Source organism: Epithele typhae, assembly GCF_022376455.1.
Source record: "Epithele typhae strain CBS 203.58 chromosome Unknown BXZ73scaffold_8, whole genome shotgun sequence".
In the NCBI taxonomy this organism is placed as follows: domain Eukaryota; kingdom Fungi; phylum Basidiomycota; class Agaricomycetes; order Polyporales; family Epitheliaceae; genus Epithele; species Epithele typhae.
The window spans coordinates 132,817-159,763 of NW_025954199.1; the positions used below are offsets into that span (position 1 = coordinate 132,817).

At 58.6% G+C, this 26,947-nt stretch overlaps 8 protein-coding genes across 8 annotated transcripts; 4 read left to right on the top strand and 4 right to left on the bottom strand.

The window, feature by feature from the left end:
- Window positions 1–1,198: 1,198 nt before the first annotated feature.
- BXZ73DRAFT_42320 (DAGAT-domain-containing protein) lies at window positions 1,199–3,102 on the bottom strand (the record flags this gene model as incomplete). Its single annotated transcript, XM_048018934.1, has 13 exons — window positions 1,199–1,265; window positions 1,331–1,421; window positions 1,474–1,518; window positions 1,571–1,685; window positions 1,739–1,778; window positions 1,828–2,101; window positions 2,161–2,189; window positions 2,250–2,262; window positions 2,321–2,372; window positions 2,427–2,436; window positions 2,497–2,643; window positions 2,738–2,842; window positions 2,969–3,102. The coding sequence occupies 13 exons, from the start codon at window positions 3,100–3,102 to the stop codon at window positions 1,199–1,201; spliced, it is 1,122 nt and encodes a 373-aa protein (XP_047880606.1).
- A 408-nt stretch (window positions 3,103–3,510) lies between these two features.
- On the bottom strand, window positions 3,511–4,425 carry BXZ73DRAFT_88485 (CAP Gly-rich domain-containing protein; the record flags this gene model as incomplete). The annotated part of the gene is made up of 5 exons (XM_048024968.1): window positions 3,511–3,631; window positions 3,683–3,920; window positions 3,975–4,077; window positions 4,132–4,281; window positions 4,336–4,425. 5 exons carry the CDS (start codon window positions 4,423–4,425, stop codon window positions 3,511–3,513), a joined length of 702 nt encoding a protein of 233 aa, XP_047880607.1.
- A 358-nt stretch (window positions 4,426–4,783) lies between these two features.
- BXZ73DRAFT_88486 (Thioesterase/thiol ester dehydrase-isomerase) lies at window positions 4,784–5,677 on the top strand (the record flags this gene model as incomplete). The annotated part of the gene is made up of 4 exons (XM_048024969.1): window positions 4,784–4,894; window positions 4,954–5,150; window positions 5,203–5,225; window positions 5,283–5,677. 4 exons carry the CDS (start codon window positions 4,784–4,786, stop codon window positions 5,675–5,677), a joined length of 726 nt encoding a protein of 241 aa, XP_047880608.1.
- A 2,153-nt stretch (window positions 5,678–7,830) lies between these two features.
- Window positions 7,831–9,102, bottom strand: BXZ73DRAFT_75306 (lipase; the record flags this gene model as incomplete). The annotated part of the gene is made up of 5 exons (XM_048022190.1): window positions 7,831–8,204; window positions 8,295–8,380; window positions 8,443–8,556; window positions 8,621–8,690; window positions 8,835–9,102. The coding sequence occupies 5 exons, from the start codon at window positions 9,100–9,102 to the stop codon at window positions 7,831–7,833; spliced, it is 912 nt and encodes a 303-aa protein (XP_047880609.1).
- Window positions 9,103–10,349: 1,247 nt separating this feature from the next.
- BXZ73DRAFT_88488 (Ribokinase-like protein) lies at window positions 10,350–11,729 on the bottom strand (the record flags this gene model as incomplete). Its single annotated transcript, XM_048024970.1, has 7 exons — window positions 10,350–10,444; window positions 10,501–10,604; window positions 10,674–10,966; window positions 11,028–11,207; window positions 11,373–11,447; window positions 11,509–11,554; window positions 11,617–11,729. 7 exons carry the CDS (start codon window positions 11,727–11,729, stop codon window positions 10,350–10,352), a joined length of 906 nt encoding a protein of 301 aa, XP_047880610.1.
- A 3,238-nt stretch (window positions 11,730–14,967) lies between these two features.
- BXZ73DRAFT_42556 (glycoside hydrolase) lies at window positions 14,968–16,854 on the top strand (the record flags this gene model as incomplete). The annotated part of the gene is made up of 6 exons (XM_048018979.1): window positions 14,968–15,106; window positions 15,168–15,234; window positions 15,290–15,413; window positions 15,474–15,822; window positions 15,882–16,456; window positions 16,519–16,854. The coding sequence occupies 6 exons, from the start codon at window positions 14,968–14,970 to the stop codon at window positions 16,852–16,854; spliced, it is 1,590 nt and encodes a 529-aa protein (XP_047880611.1).
- Window positions 16,855–17,752: 898 nt separating this feature from the next.
- Window positions 17,753–20,519, top strand: BXZ73DRAFT_75309 (uncharacterized protein; the record flags this gene model as incomplete). The annotated part of the gene is made up of 4 exons (XM_048022191.1): window positions 17,753–18,226; window positions 18,274–18,864; window positions 18,914–20,306; window positions 20,398–20,519. The coding sequence occupies 4 exons, from the start codon at window positions 17,753–17,755 to the stop codon at window positions 20,517–20,519; spliced, it is 2,580 nt and encodes an 859-aa protein (XP_047880612.1).
- A 521-nt stretch (window positions 20,520–21,040) lies between these two features.
- Window positions 21,041–24,010, top strand: BXZ73DRAFT_42430 (lanosterol synthase; the record flags this gene model as incomplete). The annotated part of the gene is made up of 9 exons (XM_048018955.1): window positions 21,041–21,480; window positions 21,759–21,977; window positions 22,033–22,168; window positions 22,232–22,863; window positions 22,919–23,067; window positions 23,125–23,230; window positions 23,304–23,539; window positions 23,644–23,780; window positions 23,864–24,010. 9 exons carry the CDS (start codon window positions 21,041–21,043, stop codon window positions 24,008–24,010), a joined length of 2,202 nt encoding a protein of 733 aa, XP_047880613.1.
- Window positions 24,011–26,947: the final 2,937 nt, after the last annotated feature.

A 26,947-nucleotide genomic window follows, 5' to 3' on the forward strand; every position in this document is an offset into this window, starting at 1 on the left:
GGCTGACGTTAACATCGAAGGGGACCACTGGCAGGTCATAAGTGGATGAATGATTGGATCACGGCCGGCCTCCGCGCTGTGCTCACCCAGGCTCACCCCTGCACGGGCAACTGTCTGCGCTCCGCCCATCCCCACAGAGCAATGTACTCGATCGCAATCGTGCATCCCGGAGGGTGCGATCTGGTCTGTCCCCCTCGCTCGCAACCTGGACCATGGGCGGCCCCTGTGATCTCAGGCTGGAAACCTGAAAGCCCAGCGAATCCCGGAAGGCACGGTTTGTGACGTGCTGTTGGCAGCTGTCGCCGGCCTCGAGCAAAGTTCTAACCTTTGAAGGCCGAATTCCGTGCATATTAATGGTTCAAGGCGGGCTGGCAGACGGAATGATGTGCCAGCAGCGTTTTACTTACCTACCGGAAGAAAGCTCGCGTCCAGACCATCGGTTCTAGGTGTAAATCATGCCTGGAGAAGGCAAAGGCCCATCGTCAATGGTGATCGCAGCGCTGGATGGGTTTGAAAGGTTCCGTCAATGCCCTAATATACACAGCTCTAGTGCCATTCACTGACCTCCTTTGCGCCCCTAATGAGTGGCGGGAGTTGCCATGCTTACCCATGAGTCGCGAGTCGTCCTTAGCGACCCCTGGACGCGAGAACCGATGTCCGGTAATAGCAGGTAATAGCGGAGTCTGGCCGGTTTGAAACGCGTGCTTTTATAACGGCTGGAAGAAGTTTTGCATCTTGCACTCTCATATTCGCCGTGCATCTGTCGCCAGTCATATCCCAGACGGTTTGCAAGTGTGAGATGGCAGAGGCAAAAGTGGAAGAGATCACACATGTGGACGGCAGTTGATCGGCCACGCAGCCGATCACCTGACTGCCACAACCGTCAGTCTCGCAAAGTTCAAGTTACAGTACTTCCGCATAGCCTCTCGCGTAGCCTCAAGCCAAGACGGTCGTCGCCAGTCGTCGCCGATCAATGCCCAACGTCGGCTCCAAGAATGCTCGGTATCATCAGATCGCTGCGTCCAGGTACTTAACGAGTTAGCCGACTGCTCATCTCAGCAGTGGTCATCTCCTCCACTGCCGGGTATTCAGTACTCAGTACCAGCCACCATCGCGTTCTCGTTGCAAGAAGTTTGCGACAGAGGTCCAAAAATACAACGGCTGCAGGTATCCACGGTCTATCGACTTGCCAGTCTAATCACTCGATGATGTTCAACTCCCGCTTCCTCGTCCGAGCGAACTCGTCCTTGTACGTGTGCCATATCCTGGACAAGCGATGTCAGCAGGAGAAACATCACGATCTGAGTTCAGGAAAATCTTTGTGACGCACCACATTAACTCATCTATGTACTGTTTCTGCACATACATAACCTCCTCCAGAGTCGGCCTGTCGCGCTGCTCGACGTGAATGGGGTGACCGACTGGACCGATAATCAGCGAAAGAGTCGCATCCACAACAAGACCGTCACTCACTGACGGCGACGATTCGTTTACGATACGGCATTAGCCCTAAGTTGTCTGAAGCAGAGGTCAGTGCGTCTTCGACGGGTCAAAGTCTGCGGGAACCGACAGTTTAGTAGTCCACGACCATGGAAAAGAGGCAATGTGAACCCGAAAGCATTTTGGAACTTCTTTTGCAGGCTGTGCAGCGTCGTGCCCTTTTGGTTGGGCATCTGTTTGAAAATCTGCAAGTCGGTGAGACACAGCTGAGGTCCGAAGAAGGAAGGTAGGTTCGCACATCGTTCTCGCCGAAAGAGAAGACCGGGACAAGGTCGGCGCTGCAATTGTGTGGGTCGGCGAGCACTACCACGGAATGGGTGGGCTTACCCGTGCTGTATGGCTAGCTTGATGAACCCAAGCCGCTTCCTCAATGTCAAATCCGCCGTACCAGGATGCGCGCTCAAACTCTCCGCCGCGCCGCCGACGACGATGGTGATCGACTGCCCGGGTCCTCCCTTGAGAATGTTGGAACACGACTCCTTGGAGACTGAGCAGATCCCCATTGCTAGGATGATGTCGCGGTAGAATGGCATCGCGAAGTTCGAAGTCAAGGTGAGCAAGTGGGGAACAATTCCGGGAAAAGCGGAGCTGAACCCTGTGCCTGTCGCGCAATAACTCGAATGAGGCTGGAATGGCTGAACTCGGCCCAGAGTGACATACCTTCCGTGCCAAACGTACAAATGGCGCCCCTGAACAGTACGTATGATGTCGGCATCACAGATGCCAAGGGAGTAAGGGAAATCGCATACATGCCAATGATTCCTGGTGTCCAAACGGCCAAGTGAGCTTTCGAACGGGACAGGTAAGGAGATATGCTCACCGTGTGGATGGTAACCGAACACATAAGTCCTATCAGGCGGTAGCTCGCATGTCTAACTCCGTCCGTGCTTCAGAGGCGAGTACTGAGCGAGCTTGAAAGCACAAACCTTCAAAAATCTGCACGGTAGCGAAGAGCATGAAGGTAGGAACCCGAATAGATCAGGGTGTAAGACTTACGAAGCCGGGTAATACTCCGCGAAGTCCCTCCAGAACCGCGACGATCGAAACCATGGGCTGAGCCGTCCTCCATTCGATGGGCTTTTGTCCAGATAGCGTATCCATATCATGTATGCGGCTAGGAAGGGCCATAATGGAGGAAACGAGCTATTGGACCGCCCCCACCACCAAAGCGCACAATCGCCGGGAAATGGCACCCGTCAACGACACATCGGGAAAGACACGCGAACAGAGCACGCACCATAGAAACATGAACAAGACCGGGGCCCAGATGACCGACGTCGACCATATTGCGACCATGAGAGTTTGAAGCCTCCGCTTCCTCGGGATTGTTGACGGCGCAAATCTTCATCGACCGGAAGGGAAGTTCGCAGAAGAAAGTACGCACGCGCCCACACAGCGCAGAGAGGCATCGATGCATCAGCCATACTATCCGCGCTCAGACGGGGTGGAAGAGAGGAGGGAAACGCACTCGATATGGGCGTGGAGGTTCGCGACCGGCCTGAGGGGCTTCGTCGTCAGAGTACTGAGGCTGGTCAAACGTTCGCGGAGGGACGAGGACGAGACGGAGCGCGTCGCGGACGTGAACGCCTTCCGGACTTCCATCGTGCCTGCGCGGTGGTGAGCGAGGTCACGCCCGAGTCCAATGCGATATAGGAGGGGAAGCGTGCGCGGACCGAAGCCGTTCACGTAAGCGCAGACACTGCGTGAACGGGGCTGGCCGAAGTGCGCTGTCTGGAGCGAGGGGAAAGAAAAGAGTGCGAGGGTGGAGAGCGGTCTGGGGCAAGAGCGACTCGCGCGCGGGCGGGGCAAGGTGTGCTGGCTCGGCCGTTCGAGCTATGGCGTCACCCCGCACGTCTCGGGATCCGCTTGATCCTCCTCCGGTCGCAAACACACGCTCGTCCATATCGACGAAAACAGTCCAAATGGTCCTCTCAAACAAGAATGCAGTCCGGTATGGAAGTACAAGGTTGTAACTGCGCATAGGCTCGGTCCGAGACTTCGTCTGGTACTTCACATTTCCTCATCATCGAAGTTGATCTCCTCGACGGGGAAGTCGCCTGCTTTGACTCGGTCCGGCTTCACAAAGACACCAAAGTTTGGCTTGCACTCGAAGTACTTCTTGCCCTTGACACTGATAGGACAATGAACGGATGCACGAGCATGAACAGAACATAGCACTCACGAGCCATCGTTCTTCCCTATGGGTTCGTCGTATTCGATGCCCACCCACACGCCCTTGGCAAACTCCGTCGACCCAACAAACTTCACAGTCCCTCGCTTCCGGAAATCTTCCTCGGCGGACTCTACTTCGCATCGTGCGCCAATCTGGATTTCTACCTCCTCCCCTTCCACATCCTCCTCGGCGGGCTTTTCGGCAAATCGGCCGATCTTGTTCCGCTGCTTGTATGCAAGCACAGTGTCTGCATAGGTGCGCTCAGAAAATACGTGACCGGCGGCGGCGTTGAGGGACGTACCTTGTCTCTGCTCATACTCCTCTGGGCTTAGCTCAAATTTATCCACTTGGGAAGTGTCCGTGAGCTGCCCGGTAAACGACACTGACGGGTTCAAGTCGTCCACCTAGCGGCGCGACGTCATGAGCTCGGACATGGACACGGAAGACGCTGCGCATACTTTCAAGAGCTGCCAGTCGCGGACGCCGTAGAAACCAAGTGGCCGATTGTCATCGGACAAAACGATGATGGGCTCTGGTACATCTTCGTTGGCATACACCGATATCTTCTGGTTCTGAGGCGGTATGCCGGTCACTAGCTCCAACTTGTTCTACAGACAAGCGTTCAGTTGAGAAAACACGACTGTGTGCAGACGAAGATAGACCTTGAGTTGCCCTACTGTGAGAGCCAGATCATATCGCCGCTCTGAACGAGTGTCTGGTGAGCGAACAAAGACGTTGACTGTCCTGGCCATCCCAGTGTCAGGACTCAGGAAGGAGAAGGCGAGCAGTACAGAGAGAATACTTGCGTAGGCTGAGATGGACGCATTACAGTTTGTCTGGATGATCGTGAAGAATGACGGATGAGAAGGTATAATGGCAACGTGGTATGAGTTTCGTTCGGCAGAGCAAAGATGAGTGTAGCCTGGAGTTTAGAGATAGCAGTCCAAGTCCAAGTGGTGGAGACTGCGGCGCAACGGGCTCTGGGGCTGAAACAGCGAGCGCCGACCCCACGCCCGCGTTTCCGGCCACCATGTCCTCCGATGCCGACATTCGACGCGAGGCCACTTGTCCTTTCATCTACCCCTCCGACCGTTGAGCTTCCGCCGCTCGATGAATACCCTCCTGCGAGTAGCCACTAGACGAACAGTCACGAGCAACGCGCGGACCGCAAAATATCGTGCGGTTAGTGTTCAAGCCCGTCGTTCGTTGTACACCATTGAGGTGAGTTGAACATCACGCCGTGCTCTCTCGGCCAATGCGATAACACGCCGCATACACAGGCTTTGCAGGCACGATTCCGGGACCCGACCTCGCCCTTCCACCTACCTCCTGGTACTACAGGTCCTGAATCCCCAGATCCTCCGGAGGAAGAACTCACCGCGGAAGAGGAGGGCTGCGCGAAGCTGGCAGAGCTCGGCTATGATCCAGATAGCTTCTGGGAGCAGAAGATTGTCTGGGGAGACCATGACGCATTCCAGTGAGCACTGTCGCGCTCCGTATATCTTCTTGCGCTTAGCACACTTCCCAAGACATGTCAACAATGTACGCTACAGTAAGCCCCGTATGCATTTGATTGTCTTTACTTGTGGTCATTCACGCCCTCTGTCAGTCCGTTTCTTCGAATCCGGTCGTATCCACTGGATGCGCGCCCTCGGCCACGAACTAGGTGGTCCCCAGAAGTCGCAGGAGATGATTGCCGGCAAGGGGGTTTCCCTTATCCTCAAGTCCCTCTCCGTCGAGTACCGCCGCCCGGTCGTCTACCCCGACACCCTTCTCGTTGCACACCGGCCACATCCTGGCCCGCGGCCATCGAAAACCCACTTCGGCGTGAAGGGGGCGATGTGGTCGTACGCACAGCGACGGATCGTGACCGAGTGCGACTCAGTACTGGTGTGGTACGACTATGACCGGCTGACGAAGTGCGATCCCGGAGAGGCGGTTCGGGCACTACTGGAGAGAAGGATGCGCTTGAGGCAGGAGGGGGATGAGGGGGCAGCGAAGTAGTGAGTGGCACGAGCTTACACACGTCGCCTATGTGCTCCTTTGTTGCCGTCGGTGGTCTAGGTCTTAATGAATTCCTCGTACTATCCATTATAATCACGCTTGTGGTTCGGTGTGTGACACCCAAAGGCATCCATCCTCCTCCTGCTCGCCACTGGACCACCCAGGTCACCACCTCGACTGACTCTGCGCATGCAGTGACTGCAGCGAACTAAGGTAACAGGATGCTTATCGTCACAGACACGCGCTCGAAAGGTGGAGTCTATCATTTCGACGTATACTTGGCGCTGAGACACTACATAGCTGAACGTGCGCTCGCTTTCCGTAAGGGCGAAGCTACAATGGACCGCGCACTGTCGCAAATAACGCCGCGTCCGCGATCCCGCTGTTCTTCAACGATGCCGGGGGAGTCTTTTCCCGTCTCTACGTACCGCTGGAGCCAAAAAAACAGCAGTCAAGCTCATGAGGTACGGCGGCTCTACTGATGTTGATTGTCGAAAACTAATGTCATGTAGGCTTTAGAGCGGCTTCCGGAGAAAGTTTCAATCGTGGCGCAGAACCTATGCCAGTGGCCACCAAAAAGAACAGGTTCGATAAATGTCCACCACGGATGTCAGCCTTCTGTCAGTCAAATTCTCTTGCAACGGACTTGGAGAGTCTCGAATACCCATCCCATGAGCAAATGTCGCGGGAGCGCGAGGTTGAAGCCTTCCTGGATCTCGGAAACGCCGCCGCCGCCAAGCATCGCAAAGCTCATGGTTTCGAGGCCACCGCTAGACGATCATCAGCTCGGATGAACCGCTTCGTTGGAGAGGGGCCCGGTTGACCTACCAAAATATCGACACCCAGACGTCAAGCAGCACCTAAGGGTGGAAATCAAAGACCCTCGCCTCCAAGTCACGGAAGATGATGGTTGCTCTCAAGAAGCGCATCGCCCCCCGCCAAGGCTTCATTTATTTCGTGTAGAATCGTATGCTTTCTCTTCCTCTATTGCCACTCAGGTCTGATTTGCTTCTGCTCCAGGGAATGCATACCTGCTGGGCGGTGACAGGGCCAACAACGCCGAACAAACACGGTGGCAAGCATTGTTCTGGTTGCGAAGTAACCACCACCAACGACTCGTTTCAGCTTCCGCGACTTCCAGTATCTCGATCTCACCGATAAAAGTGGCGGTCGGCGCAATCTCCCTGACTACACCAACCCCCGGTGCACCGTAGGCTACAACATGGACGTCGACCACGACACCGTGCAGGCTTGCATATTCTTTGGCGATCACATCATTCACGTCTTCAGCCTCGAGATCTGGTCGCAGGGCTCGGGAACTGGCTCTTTGAATCGATACGCGTTCGAATTGAATCGCGATTCTCAAGCACGAGATATACGTCTTCGCGGAGACTATCCCCGAGTAAGGCATGCTCGACAGAAGCTTGCTCGCAATGCTCCAGCTCGAGACGCGGCTCTGGACGAAGTTCGGGGGATACGTCGACGGGAGGAAGGTGGAGCCCGACACACACTGGCCGGACCCGCGACAGCACACGATGATGTGGTCCGACCCGGTGAAGGAGAAGCTGTGGATTATTGGTGGACCGGTTCTCGAGGCGCGCGCCGCACGGCACGAGAAGCACCACCACCACACCAACTGCCGGTCGTGGGACATCCCTGCGCGCGAGTGGCAGCGGGAGCGCATCACCCGGAACCCGCCGGTGACGCGCGCGGAGGCGTCCATATGCTTTGTGAGTCTCTTCTCACGTTGCCACCCATCTTACCCACATGCGTGCTAACGGCGATTCCCGTAGAACGGCGCGCTGGGCAAGGTGATCCTCTTCGGGGGCTGGAACGGCGCGCTGGTGTCCACCGTGGCAGCGATGCTTCGGGTGCGGGAATGGCGGGGCTGGCGCGGAGCTCAAGAAGTTCTCGGGCGGGCGTTCTCCTCGAAATCCGGGTGGGTGGACGACAGCGTGCTGATGGGTGGATAGGTTCGTGCGGCGGGAAGGCGGTGTTCTGCAGCACAGAGTGCTGCATGTCAGGTCGTATAACTATACACATGGTTTCCCGATGAAGTACAACACTAGGATGTGGCAGGGTGGTCACGAACAGTACAGGGTATGTGGTACACGCGACAGCGCTGACAACGACACAAAACAGCTCAACGCCACCTAGCAGCCCATCTCGACGCCGTTGTAGGGCCCGTCATGGTCGCTCTCGTCCCCCTCAAAGATGTTGGACACATCCCCAGTCGTGCACAGGTCACTCTCGTTGTCCTGGCCGGGGCACGTGTCCCACGCGCCCGAGTCCTGGATGTGGATCTCTCCCGACGGGTGGTGGTAGCCGAGGAACATGCCCGGGAGGATGGGCACGAGGTCCTCCTTGTTGTTGATGTGCGTCACAGAGGCGACGGAGGTGTGCGCGTCGAGGTAGTTGGCGAACGCCTTGTTGCCGACGCGAGGGAGGCCGAAGCCGACGAAGGTGATCTTGGCCGAAGGGATGTGCAGGGGCAGGTACACGGCGTGGAGGAGCGAGATGGCGGCACCTGTTGGGGGTGAATCGAAGGAAGGGGGGTGAGAGACCGGTGAGCGCGGGGGTTCGCAAGAGGCCCGAATTTGAAAGACCAGGAACGTACCGAGCGAATGCCCCGTGAGCGTGATGCTGTTCGTCCCGAAACGCGACATGCCCGTCTGCACTGCGGACAGGATCTGGGCTGCGGTCCTAATGGCAGATTCAAGATACGTGAGAACAGATGTTCCACAATCTAAGATTGTCGAACCTACTTCGCATGTGCGCTCAAAAAGCCATTGTGCGCTTCGATGGACGAGTCGAGCCCGGGGAAGAGCGTCGAGTCCGGGTTCTCGAGGATTATGTCCCCATCCGTGAGGAGCGCAACGCTGCAAATAGCCACGAGCATCAGCTCATCACGCACGACCGTCGGAGGACGCGCGAGAGACTCACATGGAGGACGTGTTCGTGCCCTGGTTCGACACTACGATCGAGTTAAGCGAGGGCTCGAACCCGACGTACCCTGCACACGTGGCCAAAGAGCGGTCAGCATCGTCGTCCGCAACCCCCGCGCCCGCACGCTCAGGGCCGCGCGCAGATCACGCGGGCGCGTCACGCACCACGCGACGGCCCGGGACCGAGAGCCGGCAAGCTTCGTTCGACTTACAAAACTGAACCGAAGAGCCGTCCCCGCCGGACGCGATGGGCTTGAAGTCGGGCACGCCGGCGCAGTTTGCGCCGCAGTCCCAGGCAAGCGTCGTTGCGGGCGTGCAGTACCCCGCGCTGGCGAAGAAGGCGTACGGCGTGAAGGCGTTGACCTGGGAGGCCGTGAGGGTCGTAATGGACTGGCGCGTCTTGAGGGAGGCCGGCGCGGCGAGGACGGCGAGGGGCGCGAGGAGGAGTGCGAGGCCAAGATTCTTGAGTGTGAAGACCATGCTGCGACCTCTGGGAGAGAACGGGCGTGAAGAGGGGGAGTGTGGGGCAGAACGCAGGGCACGTAGTGCGGACGCAGTGGGAGGGGGAGGGACTCGGCTCGGGGGGTTGGGTTGAGGATCCTGGGTTTTTATACCGAGGAGGATGGGCTGTGCCGAAGAAGGGGTGAAGGTGGCCCGGTGAAGCTGATGTCGAAACCACCGCGCCATGGGCTACAGGACGCGAATAGCAGGCCACACCAGGACCCGGGCGCAGGCGCTCCATATTCTTGCAGGATGTCGCGTGGGACCGTGGGCGTGTTGGAGCCTTTCATTCGACGAGCTGGCCAACCTGCGTTGATACCAGGCGATGCATGTGCTCTTCGTGGCACACGTGAAGGTCGTATCGGGGAAGACGCTTCGGAGCGCCCCTCTCCGAACGCCGACGGCTCCCTGTCTGGGCTAGTGCGACGAATCAAAACGCGGACAATTGTTCAGTCGTCAGGAGATTAGAACTTCGGTCGGTCGTGCTTGCCTTGAGCTCGCCCTCCAAAAGTAGGATGGGGACCTATTTATATCGCGCGCTGTTTGCACATTTCATCGATTGACGGTCCTGGACACGCCCACATGGTTGATTTGAGATGGAAGGTGGCCGACTGTCGCCTCGTGAGCGAACGTGGCCTGCTCCCATGAGGACAATGTTCAGCTTCGACAAGCTGTGGGCATTCGGACGCAGTGCACAGCGCCCGGAGAGCCTGTGTTGACGGCATCAGCGACGACTGCAAGAAGCCCCCGAATGGAAGGTCACCTACGCGTCGTCTGCAGCAGCTGTGTAGCGCGGTAATCGGGCAAAGCGCCTCATTCAGAAACTATCAGAGTCGAGTATCCCAATAATCAATAGGTGAGTCCATCGTTACGCGTACGCAGCTCAAAGCCTTGCACCTACATATGGGAGCCAAATTTGAGAAAACGTGGCAAAAGGAGGGAGCATGCAACATACCACTTGTAGACAATTATCATGGAAGCGAGCATGCGCAGTTGTGGATCGAATCCAGAAGGAAGTTTTGGGATTACGTACTGTCACCACCGGCGCGACGACGCGATGCATCACGCATCGATGCGAACAGTCACAACTTGCGTGATTCGGGTCACTTTCCTCCCAACTGCCAACCGATTGCAAAAAGCAACAAGCCAGTAGCATTTCTGTCAGAGAGCTGCTGATGGTTCACATTTGACATCGCGTATGTGGTCGCCACGTAGTTCCTGGGACTCTACAACTTACCACCCCAGCCCTTCTCACCTTCCGAGGCAAAGACCTCTGCAAATGCGCCCCCAAGTTCTGGAAGCATATCTTGCGTTACAACTCCTACAAAGATGTTATGAGCATGTATAAGCATGACCCCAGCAGTGTTTGGTGCTTGCCTCTCCCTAGCCGGCTGAATGCGCGTTTGGAAGCCGTGCGCGTGATCATCGACCCCCCTACCGCTGCGAGCAGAGGAATCCGAGAACGTGGAATGGAGCCGTCTCTGAGAAAGTGAGTAAATTGAGGCGATCAAGCTCCCGTTTTTCTAACACGCAGGTGATTTCAGACTCACCCAAACGCCCCATCATCGAAACACTTGCCCCAGGCCATCATCGTCCCCACCGCGCCGCTCAAGATGTCTCCCTGTCCTCCACAGCGCTTCAGCCCCCCGGGAACATCAACGACGACACACTCCTCCGCACTCTCCCCCTCGTCTATCTTGTTGAGCTCAGCCTGCTCCTTGCTGGCCTTCCCGGTGTTGGTGCAGATGATGTCCTCGGCGCCCTTCTGCAGCACCGTCACGCCGCCGAGAGCGCGCGAGACATGCATCGCGCGCTCTTCTGGCGGGACGCTGGGGTCGATCTTCTGAAACCGGGGCCACAGAGTGAGCGTGGTTTACGATGACATTCCCCGCGCCAGGACTCACGACGCTCTCGCTCAGGCGCTTGAACTCGACGACGTTGGGGGTGAGGACGGCGCGCCGATAGCCCTTGATGAGCGGGAGGTCCTGGTCGATCATCCAGAGCGCATCCGCATCGAGGACGAGGTACATTCCGCGGTCCTTTGCGAGGTTGATGGCGAGCTTGGCGTACTTGATCATGTAGTCCTCGCGGCCGAGGCCGGGGCCGACGACGAGCACGTGGAGGCGGGCAAGGAGCGAGGAGAGTGTCGAGTTGACGGATTCCGTGGGCCCGTAGATCAGGGTATGTTAGTTAGCGTTGCGAAGCTGGGAGGTGGATACTCACTCGTCTTCCCGGAGGATGGGGTGGACGATGAGGTCAGGAGAGTACGACTTGATTGCCCCAGCGGCTGTGGGCGAGCAAATGACATGCGAGAGATCCGCTCCCTTGGACAACGAAAACTGGTTATCGAATTGCATGGCTTGTGTGCATGTGGGCAAAGCGTACGATACGGAGCGCCGTCATCGACGCAAAGAAGGGGGCACCCGTATAACTGCAGGAGCATCAACACGAAATCAATGAAGAGGTGAAGTGAAAACTGAACGAATGACTCACTCCATCGCTCCTCCGAGGACGCCTACCCTTCCTGACTGCCCTTTGTGCAGGGTGCCATTGAGGGGAGGGATAATCGCCTTGATCTGGTTGACGATGTGTTTTGGGACGGGCATGTCGTTCCTGAGCTCGTGGGGGCTTATATGCGTGGAAAGTGAACCGTAACTCTAGCTATCGGAGTCTGCTGTTGCAGTCCGGGCGAGGCTCTGTGTTGGTCCACGAGGGTGAGTGACAACCTCGATCGCACGTCAAGCGCGTTGCGTACGAAACCGATGACGTCATCTCCACGGTCCTGGCTAGAGCCGGCGCATGCACATAAGTCACTAGTCTAGCTTACTACATGGTCATGAAGTTGGCTCTGAGAGCGAGCTCCTGCGTCATTCGCAAGCGCGCTCTTCGGTGTATGTCCTCCGGGACCCCATCCCGCCGCGAATTCAAGGTCATCCTCGACAACGAGACGCTCTACGCGGAGCAGCCTCTGGTGGAAGCCCTGGGCTGGACGGCGGACGTTCTCGGTGGGAAGGGCTGGTCTCGTCCCTCTGACGCTTCGGCGCCGCACTACTTTGCGATTACACGCCCCGGGACCGAAAGTGGTACGTGTTGCTTCTCGTGTTCAGATCTGAATGCGTGATGTCCGGCCTGAACGAAGGATGTCGGACAGATGTGCTTGCACGAGGGATAATGAGCAGCCAAAGCCCCCGAGTGCAGGAACTCCTCCACTACCTCAAGGACCGGTAGTGAAGCGGCCCTTGGAGCAAGAGCCGCAGAATACGCGTACACTGAATCCGCAAACAATCATGAAATCTTATATTTGGCCAGGTAGCTTCTCACACACCCATGGTGAAGTTTTACGTCCGCCCAGCGCAGGCTGCGTCGATCTCGAGGATGCATTCATCTCACACCGGGGGAATGCATGTCTCACCCTGGGCGCCAGGACCGCGCCTGCCATGACGACTTGTGACACTAGTGTCGTTCACTTTCCCAACAGCTATACACGCCTGTTATGTCCTTCGTTGGCCCCCAAAATTGGCAGAAGTGCGGAGAGCGTTGAACTATCCTGGGCGGCACTTGCCCGTCCACGCACCAGGGGAGTATACTAGTAGTACGTTGTCTATATATCTCCTCTAGTCGGCGCTGAATTGAACAACACTCTAGTCTCACCAGGTCTCACCCCACCCGTGGGCGCCAGTTTTCAGTCGCGCAACCCGAGGTGCGCCAGAGCAGTGGGCGGGGCTTGGGTCCGTTTGTCAGTGTCTGAGCACAGAGCCAAGGTGTTCCTGGAAACGCCCCTGCGGCGCTTGAGGCAAGCAGACTGGGTCCGTGTCGCCAGGCGATGGCATCGTACTTGACGGCAAGAGATGCCCGTGTCCGTCTGCACACGTGCGACACATTGCGCGAAAGGATCCCCTGGCTCAGGTCGCGAAAGCAGGTCAATGAGCCCCTCGTAGCGGCGCGACTGCACCGTGAGCAGATATCTGTACTACTTACGTGGAAGAGAAGGCGAATGATGCACTCTCAAGGGCGCGCGATGTCATTTACGCGTTGTGAGATTGCACGGCCGCTTGCATTTCGAACGCGCAAGTTATACCTGAGTCGGGGCCTGTCGCGATTATCGACTGCCACTCATGGCCATCGGGAATTTAGTGAGGGAGAGGGAGAGAGCAAACACGTCAGGGAATTTCCGGCGGGTTTTCCGACGCGCATGGCGTGTTGGGCGCGAATTGACGGAAAGAACGGGCATTGCGGAAGCAGATCCCAATGCCCATGACGCGTCGCCGGCATCTGCGCATGCAAACGTCTGCCAGAAATTGCAAAATCAGCGATCCCGCGTTCAAAATGCAAACAGCTGTTACGCTTTGAGTACTTATGTAACCTGTGCAGGGACGTTGAAATGAGCCCCTGTGCCTGGACCGTGAAGAGTGTCTCAACCTGCTGCGACAAGCGCGCCGAGCTCGACTCACAGCGGCAGATGAATCCCTGGATGAAGTCCCGTACCGCCTCGTGCACATGGGGCCTGGAGGGAAAGCATCATCAGACTCGTGACTAAAACGACCTGCTTTGCATACCAAACTCCACCACCAACGGTGAGCTTATCATGCGTAAAGTGCCCTCGATGTCGTCCTCTTGCGACCTTGTGCGTGATATGATTGCGGAGTTGTCGGAGGCTGCTTGGAAGCCGAAGTTCGATCGTTGGTCTGAGGACCGCCTAGATTGAGCGCACCAATGGCACACGGAGTGACAGGGTGGCACTGCGTCGATCACCAAGCAACTTGATGCAGTGCCAGTCAGAAGCATTGATGTAGAAAGTCCAACGACCGTCGACCGGTCTTGGCCCGACGTGCTTACAACAGGAAAAGTAGAGCAAAGGTTTTGAGATTTTCAGGAAAGTGTGAGGAGAGGTAGAGCATGATGGTACTGGAGAGAACGCCGTAAAATGCATGGGGGCCGGGCAGCTCACCAAGGTTATGGAGACGGTGGACGAGGGGACCGGCGTTGAGAGGCAGCGCCTCCTCCCGGCGTCCGATGGGGATTTGGCAACGGAGACGCTGACAGGCAGGAGTTTGCGCGCAACCGCGACGACGACACTTGGACGACACCAGCTGACTTGCAGCCTCGTTTGTGTCCGTCTCTCCGCCGTTCCCGCCACTCCGTCCAACAATGAAACGGGCCAGAAGACCGAGGATTGCATTGGGCGACCGGCAAGACCTCCGCTAGCTCGGCAGCCACGTCGCAGTCCCCCGATCAGCTGGCCCATTCCGCCGCTTCGATGTCGTCTGCCCTGTTCTCGAGCACATGGTAGGTCACCGCAGCATCGGCAAAGCATGTGCGCTCGCTCGCTCCGCCTGTTTCATTCACTGCTCGTGCTGAAACAGCGGGTGATTACAGAATGCACGTTCGAACCAGCCTTTGATGGACTCAGCCCTGCTCAACTTCTTACCGCCCACGGCAATCCCCACGTCGTAGGGCACAAGCGAGCGCCCTGCCGAGTCCTGGTTTGGTTCGTGCCGCCGCGGCCGTGCAGATGGGGGACTCAGTGTGAGGTTGCAGGCGCCACGATGCAGGGGTCGCGACGCGTGCGCCGCGACGAGATGTGCGGGGATGCGCCGCGCCGTGACGGGTGAGCACGCGTTGGATCAGGGGATGGGCCGTGGGCCGTGGCTGCCGTACCGACCGAATCGAGAACGAAGTTCGCTTCCTCTCCCGACGACCGGGACCAGGTCAGGATGCTCGGAGGGCGGGGTATATATATCGTCCCTTGCGGTGGACGTGGTCCCCATCCGCACTTTCGCCTTCTCCTTGCGCCCCTTCCCCTTCCCCCCTCGCCCTTCGTTTTCCCGCGAGGTCCTTCTCAAAATGAAAGCTACGGTCATCGCGAGTGTCGTCCTCGCATCTCTCGCTCGCCACGCTGCCGCTGCCGCTGCGATCCCCGACCAGATCTACGGTGTCAACATCGGCTCATGGCTCGTTCTTGAGGCATGGATGCTTCCCAACGGTACGTCAGCCCGCTTGTATTCCTCATGTTTACACTCGCTCACCTACTCCCCGGTTTGCAGAGTGGACTGCCATGGGTGGCAACACCTCTTGCTCATGCTCTGACGCCGGGTGTATTGGCGATGAGTTGTGAGCACTCCTTTCGGCCCCGTGTATGGGATGCTCGTTTTGATAGCGACTCTAGCAATTTTGCCAAGGCATACCCTGACACTGTTGACGCCATCATGAACACGCACTGGGACACTTGGTTCAACCAGAGCCACGTCGATACCCTCGTCAAGTACGGACTCAACGCTGTCCGCGTTCCTGTAAGCAAAGCTTCATTTTGCTGTACGCGCGCTCATCCTCAATCTGCTTTTTCTAATCAGCTCGGCTACTGGATCGTTGAGCGCCTCGTCGACCGGACGACCGAGTACTACCCCAAGGGTGGTATTCTGCAGCTCCAGCGCGGCCTCAAGCAGCTCAAGGACGCTGGTATCGTTGCCATCCTTGACCACCACGCGCTTCCCGGCGTCCAGACTGCGAACCAGCAGTTCACTGGTCGTTGCACGTCCGACGTCCAGTTCTACACCGACTACAACTACCAGCGCGCGCTCACTTGGACTGCGGTTATGACTGCTATCTCCCACCTCGACCCCGCTTTCGGTTCTGTTGCAGGCATCGAGGCTATGAACGAGCCTATCATGGATTCCAGCAAGACCCCCGGCTACGGCACTTGTAAGTTAACTTCACGTTCATCTAACGCTCGGATGTTCACATGCGCGCCTTTTGTACAGTCCAGCAGAACTACGTGCAGACCATTCGCGCCATGGAGGCAATGATGGGCATTGGTCCCTCTTTCCTCGACATCTCCGTCGACGTCTCCCAGTCTTCTCCCAACGTCACGGCCGCACTCTCCGCTGGCGTATCCAAGTCCACCCAGCTCAGCGACATGACCCGCAAGGCCCTCCTCGACTCGATCCCGATCCTCGTCGAGCTCAGCACCCAGCTCGAATTCTCTCTCCTTGGCTCTGCTCTCTCCGCTCATGGGAAGGAACCGCTTGTCGCGAGCTTCATGGACGCCACCTGGCAGTGGGGCAACCGTTCAAACCCGGCGGACGCCGCGAGCGGGCCGATGGGCTACGACAACCACCTTTACTACGCGTGGGGCGGTGTCGCGGACCCGAACGAGGAGGCCTACATGACGAGCAGCTGCAACCTGCCCCGCGTCGCGGACGACCTCGCCCTGAACAACACCCCGCTCTGGTTCGGCGAGTGGGGCCTCCCCACCCAGTTCAGCGCCACGGACGCGTTCTTGACCAAGTGGGCGGACGCGCAGAAGTTCGCGTACTCGAAGGGCCGGGGCTGGTTCGTACGTATCTCTGCTCTCCTTGGCCTTCCCGAAGCGACGGCTGACGTTGGTGGCTCGTGCAGTTCTGGAACTTCCGCACCGAGAAGAACGGGGACCTTGGTCGTCAGTGGTCGTACTTCGAGGGCGTTGAGCGCGGTTTCTTCACCGAGGACCCGAAGGCTTACAACGACCCCAACGTCTGCGTGCCGTACATCGCTGGCCCTTCTTCCAGCAGTGCGGCCGCGTCTGCGACCTCGGCGTCCGCGAGCTCCTCGGCGTCCGCGACGTCCTCCTCGGTCGAGTCCTCGACCTCCACGGGTGAGGCGTCCTCCGTCGCTTCCACGGTCGCTTCCACGACCGCGGCTTCCTCTGCTGCCTCAACGGCATCGACGTCTTCCGCCTCGACGACTTCGGCTTAAACAATCTGTCCTCCCATACACGTTCGCTACCGAACGCATCCTGCGCCAAAAACGCTCCCCCACGACTACAACCTTACGCGCTTCGAGAACCCACACTCGCTTTATCTTACCTCGGTCACCATCTCGTCGCCCATAGTATTGTTTCTTGTTAATGCCCGCGCCCGCCTGTTTTGTAGGCGGTGCAGCCCGGGAGTCGCTCTTTACCCGGTCGCTTCTACATAGTATAAATGAAGGATAATTTTGCCAGTTTGCTATGCACTGCGCCGATGTCTGAAGACATGCGATTTTCGAAGCCTCGGTATGACTGTGGACGAGCTTCACGTGCGCGTGTCGCGCGTCTGTAGCGTTGGACGCGTTCGGCGCCAGTCTCCCCTAGGCAGACCTAAGACCTTCCAGTTCGGCGCGCGGTTTCGATGTCCACTCTTTCTTGGAACGAGTGAGTGTTAGGCGCAATCCTCGACCACGCTGAGCACACTCATTCGCCGAGCCCACGGCGTTGACAGCACGTTCGGCACAAGAGCGCTGGCCACGTTCGCCACCGAGCCAGGAATGGTTGGAGGATTGCCCGATTCAGACCCGTCAGCAGCAACTTCAACGATGGTCGCCTGCCTGCTCGCTCCCGGAGGTGGATTCGCCAGCCTTTGTCAGCCCATGTGAAGGACGAGCCCGCCATATAAACCCGCCGGGGGCGTCGTTCGCCCTACCCCATCTTCCTTTTCTCCCCCTTCCACCCCCATTTTCGCTCTGCAGACCCTGGTGGTTTTTGCTGTCCTCTTCGCTTTCACACTTCGCCCTACGACTGCGTCGTACCAGCCTTACCCTTCTACACTTCATCGTCGTGAGTCTCCTTCATCTCGACTACCCTCCGTCGCGCTGACTTTGGCGTCTGGGATCCCAGATGGTTAAACTCACTTCTCGCTTCGCATTCCTCACCGGTGCGGTGACGTCGCTCGCCGCAGTCTCGGTCCTCCCCACTCCCGCCGACGCTGCTGTCATCAAGGTCAACAATCCAAACGGGATGCCGCTCGGCTCACTCAACACTAGACATCCCGCCGACGCTACCGTCATCAACATCAACAATCCAAACGGAACACCGCTCGGCTCACTCAACATTCGACGCTCGACGCCGAAGGACGTGTCCGACGTCGCGGCAGAAGATCCTCCTCGGTCTCAGTCCAAGGCTGTCAAGAAGTCGAAGACCAGGGGCGCTTCGGCGGCCAAGCAACGCGAGCACCAGCCGATGGTACCCCTTCCTGCGTCGCTGGTCGCCAAGAACAGGAAGACTCGAGGCAAGGGAAAGGGTGGCAAGGGCAAGAAGCGCAAGGGTGGGTCTGGACGGGCTCGCGAGTCGGCGACGCGTTCCCAAGAGAAGGTGCGCGCGAGTATTGCTCGTCTATCTCAAATGGCTAACTTTCGTAGGTATTCGTACAGCGGAACTGGTCGCTTGATCCTATCACCCGGATGAAGAACCTGTGGATGAGCACGCGCCGTGCGTCTATGCGCGAGCTCTCCGTCGACACGCCGGACCATGGGGACGGGCAACAGTCGGAGTTCATCAGGCGTTCGTCGAACCTTGCTCGTCTACGTCGCGAGCCTCATCGTCACCACGACGACGTTGTGGTCAAGGGGCACGACAATCGCATCATCTTCGACGACGATAGGCATGGTCATCACGATCCCATCGTCTTCAAGGGCGACCACGAGCACGTCCACTTCCGTCGTACACCCTTCCCCTCTCCTCACAGTCGCCACCACCATCACCACCACCACGGCGATCATGATGACGACGGCGAGGTCACTGTCAAGGGAAGCCACAACGACGTCGATGTCCATCGTCGAGACGAAGTACTACGACCCTCCTTCCTCATCTCGGGTTCCAACGGCCATTCGTTTGTGGTGGATGGATTGCCTGCACTGGCCACTGCGAATCCGAAAACTCTGATCGGCGAAGGGATCAAGCTTCCAAAGCGTGCCGGTGACAGCGGGGTCCCAGGTACTATCGAGATTATTGTGCGTACCTTCCAACTTCCCCGTCTACAGCTTCTGATGTATACGTTAGCGCACTCAGAGTGGAGGCGACGGGACCGGGACTAGGGTCGCTTCTCTTGTCGTCGCTTCGAACAAAACTGGCGACTCAGGCGAAGGCGGCAACTCAAGCTCTACGACCACGCCGACTTCCTTCGTCCTTCACGCCTCTGACAAGGATCGCACGCAGATGAACCTGGTCATCATTCCGGACTCGCAGTCATCGGGCCACTGGAACTCGACAGAGGGGAGCATGCACTCCGGGAACGACTCGACATCTGCCTCCCCCACCACTCACGCCGACGCTACGCCGACGACTAGCCCGGACTTCATGGGAGCCAGCGCATTGTCTACCAACCCGTCAGATCCCGCGTCGTTCATCAAGGTTCTCTTGCAGATGCCGGTCTTCGATGACGAAAGCGCCGAGCTGAAAGCGTTCTGTGCGACGTTCGATCCCAGTCCTTCTACCCCTTCGGCTATGACCGTGGAACCCTGTATGGACGACCCGACGGGCACCCGCGGAGCGCACAAGAGCCAAATTTTCGCCTTTGAACCTGAGTCTCACGTCATCCGTCCCTTGTTGCTCGATGGCGACACTCCCGAGGACGACTCCGCACCAAACGCCAACGGCGACGCTCAAGCCCAGCAGACGAGCAGTTCCAAGGACCCTGCTGATCCTGAAGGAGACGACACATCTGACGACAACGAAGCTGCTCCGAGCTCCCAGGATGGCCCGATGGACGACGAGGATCCGTCATCCATGGATGAAAATATCGGCGCATCTTCGTTCCGGGACGAGATGTTGGACGGGATGTCAGAGAAGACTCCGATGGACTCGGCAGCTATGGACAACGACAACGACGATGCTCGCCCTGTCATGCTGGTGTTCACTCCGGTTGCTCCTGAAGTTTCCAACGTCTCAGCGCCTTCGTCTTCTAGTGTCTTACCTGGAGCTCTCCCTGGTGCCGTGGCCGGTTCTAGCTCGACGCCTCGCTCAACGCCTACCGCCACGAAGTCGGGCTCAAGATCTCCCTCACTTGCTACCGCATCAAACTCTGCGCCCTCGAACTCTGGGACTCCCTCTCCTACGACACCGCCTTCAGGCTCTTCGAGTTTCGGAGACGGTTCTATGCCAAAGGACTTAGATGTCAAGGTGTTCAACCCCGATTCAGCGACCGAGCAACGAGCGGCGATGGCTCGACTTGGGGCCGAAAGCGCACCGCCCGGGCTGGCAATTATCCCGGTGCCTAGCACCAGCTCATCTGTCCCCGCTTCTACGCCCACGCCCACGCCTACACAGTCGCCATCGCCGTCGCCCACCGAGTCGTCTTCAGACACCGCGTCCCCCATGCCTCAACCGTCCCTTGAAGTCTTCGTTGCTGATCCTTCTCCGCGTTCTCGGAAGGCGCGCCGCATGATCAAGAGGCGTGCGTCGATAGCCAGCAGAGCAGAGTCATTGGCGTCTCTTGACTGAGTTGTCGGCATGAATTGTAATGACACCACGACTTTATCCTGTAGCATGCTGGGGGCATATTACTACCTTTTTCCCAATCATAATCATACGTATTGGCGGTGGACATCGTGTGTGCTTGCCCATTCCTATCCTCGAGGGAGAGTCGAGCGAGTGCGAACTGTTGTGAGGGTGGCGGTTGCCGAGCCTCGGGACGCTTGGCACTATAAGCGAGGGCGTCCCCGTGGGCTAAACAAAATGCATGAACGTTACGCGCACGTTGACTCTCCCGCCTTCCACAATGTCCCCTTCGGGGTGACATACGAAAAAATTGGAACGATACAGAGAAGATTAGCATGGCCCCTGCACAAGGATGACACGCTTTCCCGGAGTGGTAGACCTACGGGTCTCAATATTTATGGCTCTCACACCTATGAACGTAGTAAGTTGCGCACGTAACTGTAGTGGGCGCCTAACCGATTAATACGCGGGAGTGGGCCCACGGTCCTTTCTTGCCGTCTCGTTCGAGTCGTTCCCGCCGTCAACATGAGTCCACTTCCACCGTTCTCACACCGAGCCACATCTTCGTCTCTGGCCTGTGATTCAGCAGATACAGTGCTACTCAAACGCCCCTCGTAGCTCGGACGTGGAATCGCGAACTGCGAACTCTCAAGTCTTAACTGCTCACCCCGGACGCTAGTCATCTTCGCCATGTCCGTCACCGCCACCACTTGGGCCCCCCTCGACCTCCCCGCGTCGGGCAAGCTCCCGTTCACGGACTACACCCGCTGGCGGCTCCGCTGCTCGCCGTACGGCGACCACACGTGGCACTACCTCCCTCCCTCTGCGTCCCCGGAGCCGCAGCCGGAGTGCGACCGGTACTGGCTCGGGCTCGAGGAGGCGCAGCGCACGGCCCCGACGCTGCCGCCCGCGGCGACCCCGCTCGACGCCGCGCGGAACGGGTACCGGTACTTCGAACGACTCCAGGTCGCGGACGGGCACTGGCCGGGGGAGTACGGGGGGCCGATGTTCCTCATCCCAGGCCTGGTGATCGGCTCGTACGTGACGGGGGCCGGCTTCAAGACGGAGGAGAGGATGGAGATGGTGCGGTACTTGTTCAACCACCAGAACGAGGACGGGGGCTGGGGGATGTGAGTGTTCCGTCTTTTTCTCTTTCTCGCTTTCTGCGGTTTGGTCGTGTGGGTGGGTGGATGTGTGGGCACTGGATGGAGGCTGTATGCGCATGTGCGATGTTTGGATGTATGCGCGCTATGCATGCACGTATATCTCCTCGCATATCTCCACGCATGCATTGGCGCATATATGGGCGCATTTAGAGCGCTGTGGAGGTATTTTGCTGCCCCACGAGCTTTGTGCAGGTGTCTTCAACTACGTACGCAATATACTCATTCAGTGCTCCTTCTTTTAGCCACATCGAAGGCCCAAGCACCGTCTTCGGCACAGCGCTCAACTACTGCGCTGCCCGCCTCCTCGGCTTGAAGCCGGACCACCCTGTCGCGCTCCGCGCTCGTGCGTGCCTGCATAAGCTCGGGGGCGCTACAGGCATCCCGTCCTGGGGCAAGTTCTGGCTGTCGATCCTGAACGTCTACGACTGGGACGGAAACCACCCTGTCCCGACGGAGCTCTGGTACGCTTGCGCTCGATTTCATGTGGCGAGATGGGACTGACGGTTCGCGCCGCAGGTTGCTGCCTGATTGGGTGCCTATCCACCCGCACCGGTGGTGGATCCACACGCGGAACGTGTACATTCCGATGGGGTACCTATACGGCGTCCGGTTCAAAGCGGAGGAGACCGATCTCGTTCTTGCCCTGCGAGAGGTATGTATCGATCTCGGTGGTCCATGGAATTCATATGTGAAGATGCTCACCCAATTCTCACAGGAACTGTACACCCAAAACTATTACTCGATCGACTGGCCTGCTCAACGCAGCTACGTCAACCCCGTCGACCTGTACACGCCTCACACGATGGTTCTCGAGGGCCTGTACAAGATCCTGGACACATATGAAAGCTGCCCCTTCCCACCTCTTCGTCGCGCCGGGATCCGCCGGGCGTACGAGCTCTGCGTCCTCGAGGACGAGAACACCGACTGCCAAAATCTCGGTCCGGTGAACAAAATGATGAACCACATTGTCCGCTTTCACGCCGACGGCCCCGAGAGCGAGGCTTTCAAGAAGCACTGCGACCGCCGCGCCGATTTCATGTGGATGGGCCAGGAGGGCATGATGATGTGCGGCACCAATGGCTCGCAGCTCTGGGACATCGCGTTCACCGCGCAGGCGCTCATCGAGACGGGGCTCGGTGCGGAGCCCGAGTTCCGCGCGAGCCTCGTCAAGGCTCTCGAATGGCTCGACATCTGTCAGATCCGAGAGAATCCGAAACACCACCAGAGCGCGTACCGCCAGGCGACCAAAGGGGCGTGGCCGTTCAGCACTCGGACGCAGGGCTACACGGTCAGCGACTGCACGGGTGAAGGTCTCAAGGCTGTGCTCTACATTCAAGAGCATCTCAGGTGAGTTTCGCGAGTAGTTCGGACGCTGTAGACTGTCCTTCTGACGTTGCTGCAGGGACGCACCAAAACTCATTTCGGAGCGGCGCCTCTGCGATGCAGTGGACATTATGTTAGACCTCCAGAACTCGGACGGTGGCTTCGCGAGCTATGAGCTCATCCGTGCTCCTCAAGCTATGGAGTACATCAATCCTGCCGAGGTTTTCGGTACGTCACACTACATTATCGGCACATCGCAGTTGGATGACTTGCGTCGCCTTGCAGGAAACATCATGACGGAATTCAACTATCCCGAGTGCACGACTTCCGTAATCACCGCCCTAGCTATCTTCCGCAAGCACTACCCTCACTATCGGAAAGGCGACATCCAGTGCGTCTCGTTATTGCTCCGCGGCATCGGCCGCGCTGAGAGACGTCCCGTACTCAATCTGGTTTATTATTAGAACTGTGATAACGAAGGCCGTTGAGTATCTGCACAAGTGCCAGCGGCCGGAGGGTCCGTGGTTCGGGTCGTGGGGCATATGTTTCACATATGCGACCCAGTTCGCTCTCGAGTCTCTTTCGCTCGTCGGCGAGACCTACAGCACAAGCGCAGCAGCCCGCCGCGCGTGCGATTTCTTGGTGTCGAAGCAGCGCTCTGACGGCGGCTGGGGGGAAAGCTACAAGGCGAGTTTACGCCGTCGCTGCTATCAACCCTTATTAATCTGACCCGGCCTCCCCCCTCCTGCGACCCTTCCCCCGCTGCCCGCATCGGCCTCGCTGCCGCCTTGCAGAGCTGTGAAGTGCTTGCGTGGGTGGAGCACGAGCAGACGCAGGTCACGCAGACGAACTGGGCCGTCATGGCGCTCATGTACGCTCAATACCCGCACCCTGAACCTATTGAGCGCGGCGTGCGCCTCGTGATGTCGCGCCAGCGGCCGGTGAGTGTTCAAGCGTCCTCCCCTTTTCTCGCCCTCTGCGACGCCTTCCCTGCCCGCGGCTGACGGCGCTCCTTGCTTCGTAGGATGGGTCGTGGCCACAGGAGGCGATCGAGGGTGTATTCAACAAAAACGTGGCGATTTCATACCCCAACTTCAAGTTCTCGTTCTCCATCTGGATGCTCGGCCGCGCCCAGCGCTACCTCGACGAGCTTAAGGCCGGCAAGGTTTAGATCCGTCTTGGATGGTTGGGGTCCTCGCCATGTAGATACCTCTCCCTCCTAGCACGCCTAATGAGACTGATTCGTGGCAGCTTACTGCTCCATTGGCCAAGTAATATTACGACCTTGGCTTGTACCATGGGTGTCCCTGGGTGTCGCAACCTTGTCTGGATGCATGGTACGTGCCACTCGGTGCCCGTCGAGGTGATCGGGATGATTTGTCGTTCCGGAGACGCGATGCCCGCCTCGGACGTGGTTGTCCTAGTGCGCGGGGTCATCGGAGACACGCCCTGGTCGGGACGCGCGGAGAAGCGCGGAGCGGTATATCGGCGCGGCTATCCATTATTGGTGCCCCGCTCAGCCTTTGGCCTGATCGTGAGGCACCGCCGCTAGGTCGCGGGGCTTGCGCGTCCGTTTCGGCGAGAGCTGCGCATGCGAGATGCTGTCGCAGGTCCCTCAGGTGTCCGCGTCAGGCGTCGAGACGGGCTCTGGTGATGTGCTCTCGAGCTGGTGCGTGCGCTGTGCTATATGAGGATGGTGCCCCTGACATGGACTTTTTGCAGAACTGCTCGGCGGCTGCAAGCCACCGTCCCCATTCTTCCCGTTCACCATGACGCGAGCTTGCTCCCCGCTTCCGAAGCCGCGAGCGTTGGCGGCTGAGCACCCACCGCGCTTCGTTGCGGGGCCGCCTTCGTCGTTGATGACTGTGGCCGTGGTGAGGCCAGGTATAGAAAGAGGACAAGGGCGTTCATTTGAGCGCTCAGCGGCATTATCGCCCGATCGCAGCGAGAAATGATGCAGTGAGTACGCTCCGGTCTGGTGTGTTTCGGACGTTGACGCGGGGACACGATAGACGCGAGATTGAGGGCATAGCCCAGGACGCGGGCCACAAAGCTACGAGAAGCACCCCTTAGCCATCATTAGATGAGCTATGTGGGGCTAAACGGGCCGCGAGCCGGTTCCGCTCGGGGCACATTGCGCTCGGCAATATGGCTTAGTCCCCGAGAGCGATCCTCAGCTGGAGTGGTGGGATACGGCGACGTCCCATTGCCCGCGACAAAATCGGATCCAATAAGCCCGGATTCACTCGCGCATAGGCTTGCTGTCCACGGCCTAACTTTGTTCTCGAACGCCGCGACGGGTCCCAAGGTTAGTGCAACGCCGCCTGGTGGGCCACTTGGTCCTGATGAACATTTTTCGTCATTATTGTTGATGCGTCGTACCGCCCTGCCGCAGTCCCATGATCCAAATCCATCGTACTCCATCGGCATTACGAGGATGGCCAATACACGGCTAACCAGCTCGGCCCAAGGCACAAGACACCGGGTTCGGCTAGGCGCCACATCCGTGCAATGAATCCCGAGACTGGCATCGACTAGAAGCTGCTCGGAACCGCATTAGAGAAGACACCGCGACCTAGGTCCCCGAACCCTGCCGAGCTCCGGACCCTCGTTCGCGCCCGACGCCCGCATTCCGTCATGTCCTCGCGTCGCGTTCGAGTTCGGGACGGGGCCCATCGGCGGGCCCTCGGGTTTGCAGGACACATGTCTCTCACTATCCTCGGTCTAGGATGGCGTCCGTCGTGAGTCTGTCCAGCCTCGATCACGCTACCTGTGCATTTGTTGACTTGGCTGAAACGCGCGCCGATTCCTCGAGAAGATGTCCTGAGATACACACCTCCGCGAAGGTTCTGTGGCGCGTTGGTTAAGGACCAAGGACAAGGACAAGGCAAAGGCTGCTCTGGGACAATTGGAGGGGCTACAGGCGCAGCCGGCAGCCGCCTCCGGCACTGCGCGTCCCGCGACGCTCGTCTTATGCAAGTTCGCCATCTGGTGGCGGGTGGGATTTGGATTCGGTGGGTGGCATCGAAGAGCCCCTTGTGCACCCCTCACCGCGGATGTCTTCCCGCCGACTGGCTAGTCCGTCGCTTCGGGCGCTATTCGGACGGACGTGACGCTAACGTCATATGTACAGATTGTCGATGGCCTGTGCGTCATGCCGCACGCAGGGCCAAGTTCCACTGCGTTCGAGCGATCAGGCTCACGGACCAAGTTCTAGGCAGGCCGGGATCATTGTTACACCCACATTCACGCCCGCCGACCTATTTGCACGCTACGCACGCATGGACTTGGCACACACAAGATCCACAGCGCTTCCGATCAGCTCGGGGGATGCAGCCCCGGTTCCAGGCTCAAGCACGCAAAACTGCGCCCCGCGGGACCGCGTTGTGGGCAGGCGAGCGCGTGGGGGCAGGGTGTCGATCCGGTCATGTTACGCGGAAGCCATGGTGGGTGTCATGGACAGTGCATGGATCCTCGTGCTAAGGAACGCTCCCAGACGGCGGCACGGTCGCGCGCGACAGCCCGCAAAAGGCGCTGATGGACAGACGCTGACAACGGGAATGGAATGGACCCTCGCGCCCGGCTGGGGAAGAAGAGACCGCCGCATGGACACGAACGGCATAGCGGAGGCTGCACTGTCGATGGATCGCGCATGGGTGGTCTTGTCCAGGGAGCCCCGGGTTGCGTGCCATCGAAGGGGCTGTGGACACCTTCGCTATCTCGCGAGCGTTCTGCTGAGGGGTACGTGCGCCCGAGATCGTATCTCCAAACCTGCAGTAGTCTGATACCGTACTGCAGTGGCAGAAATGGTGGAGCGGCTGCGGGCCTGTCGTCGGACCAGCGCGCGTTCCGACGCCCTTGTCGCCACGCAGTATAACTTTGCAACTCCAGCTCCCTCGGTGTTCAGGGAAAACCGGATGACGGTTCTGCTCGCGCACGGGATCCGAGTTGGCGTGCTGGGGTCGTGCCGTACTCTGCGGGACGGTTCTAGCGTCGCGGCACCCAGTCCTCGCCGGGCGGACGGATCGCATCGCGCGTGGAGCGCCGCCCCGACCTTGCCTCCTTCGCTGCTGGAGGTCCTGCCACAGGCGGTGGGCGCGCTAAACTG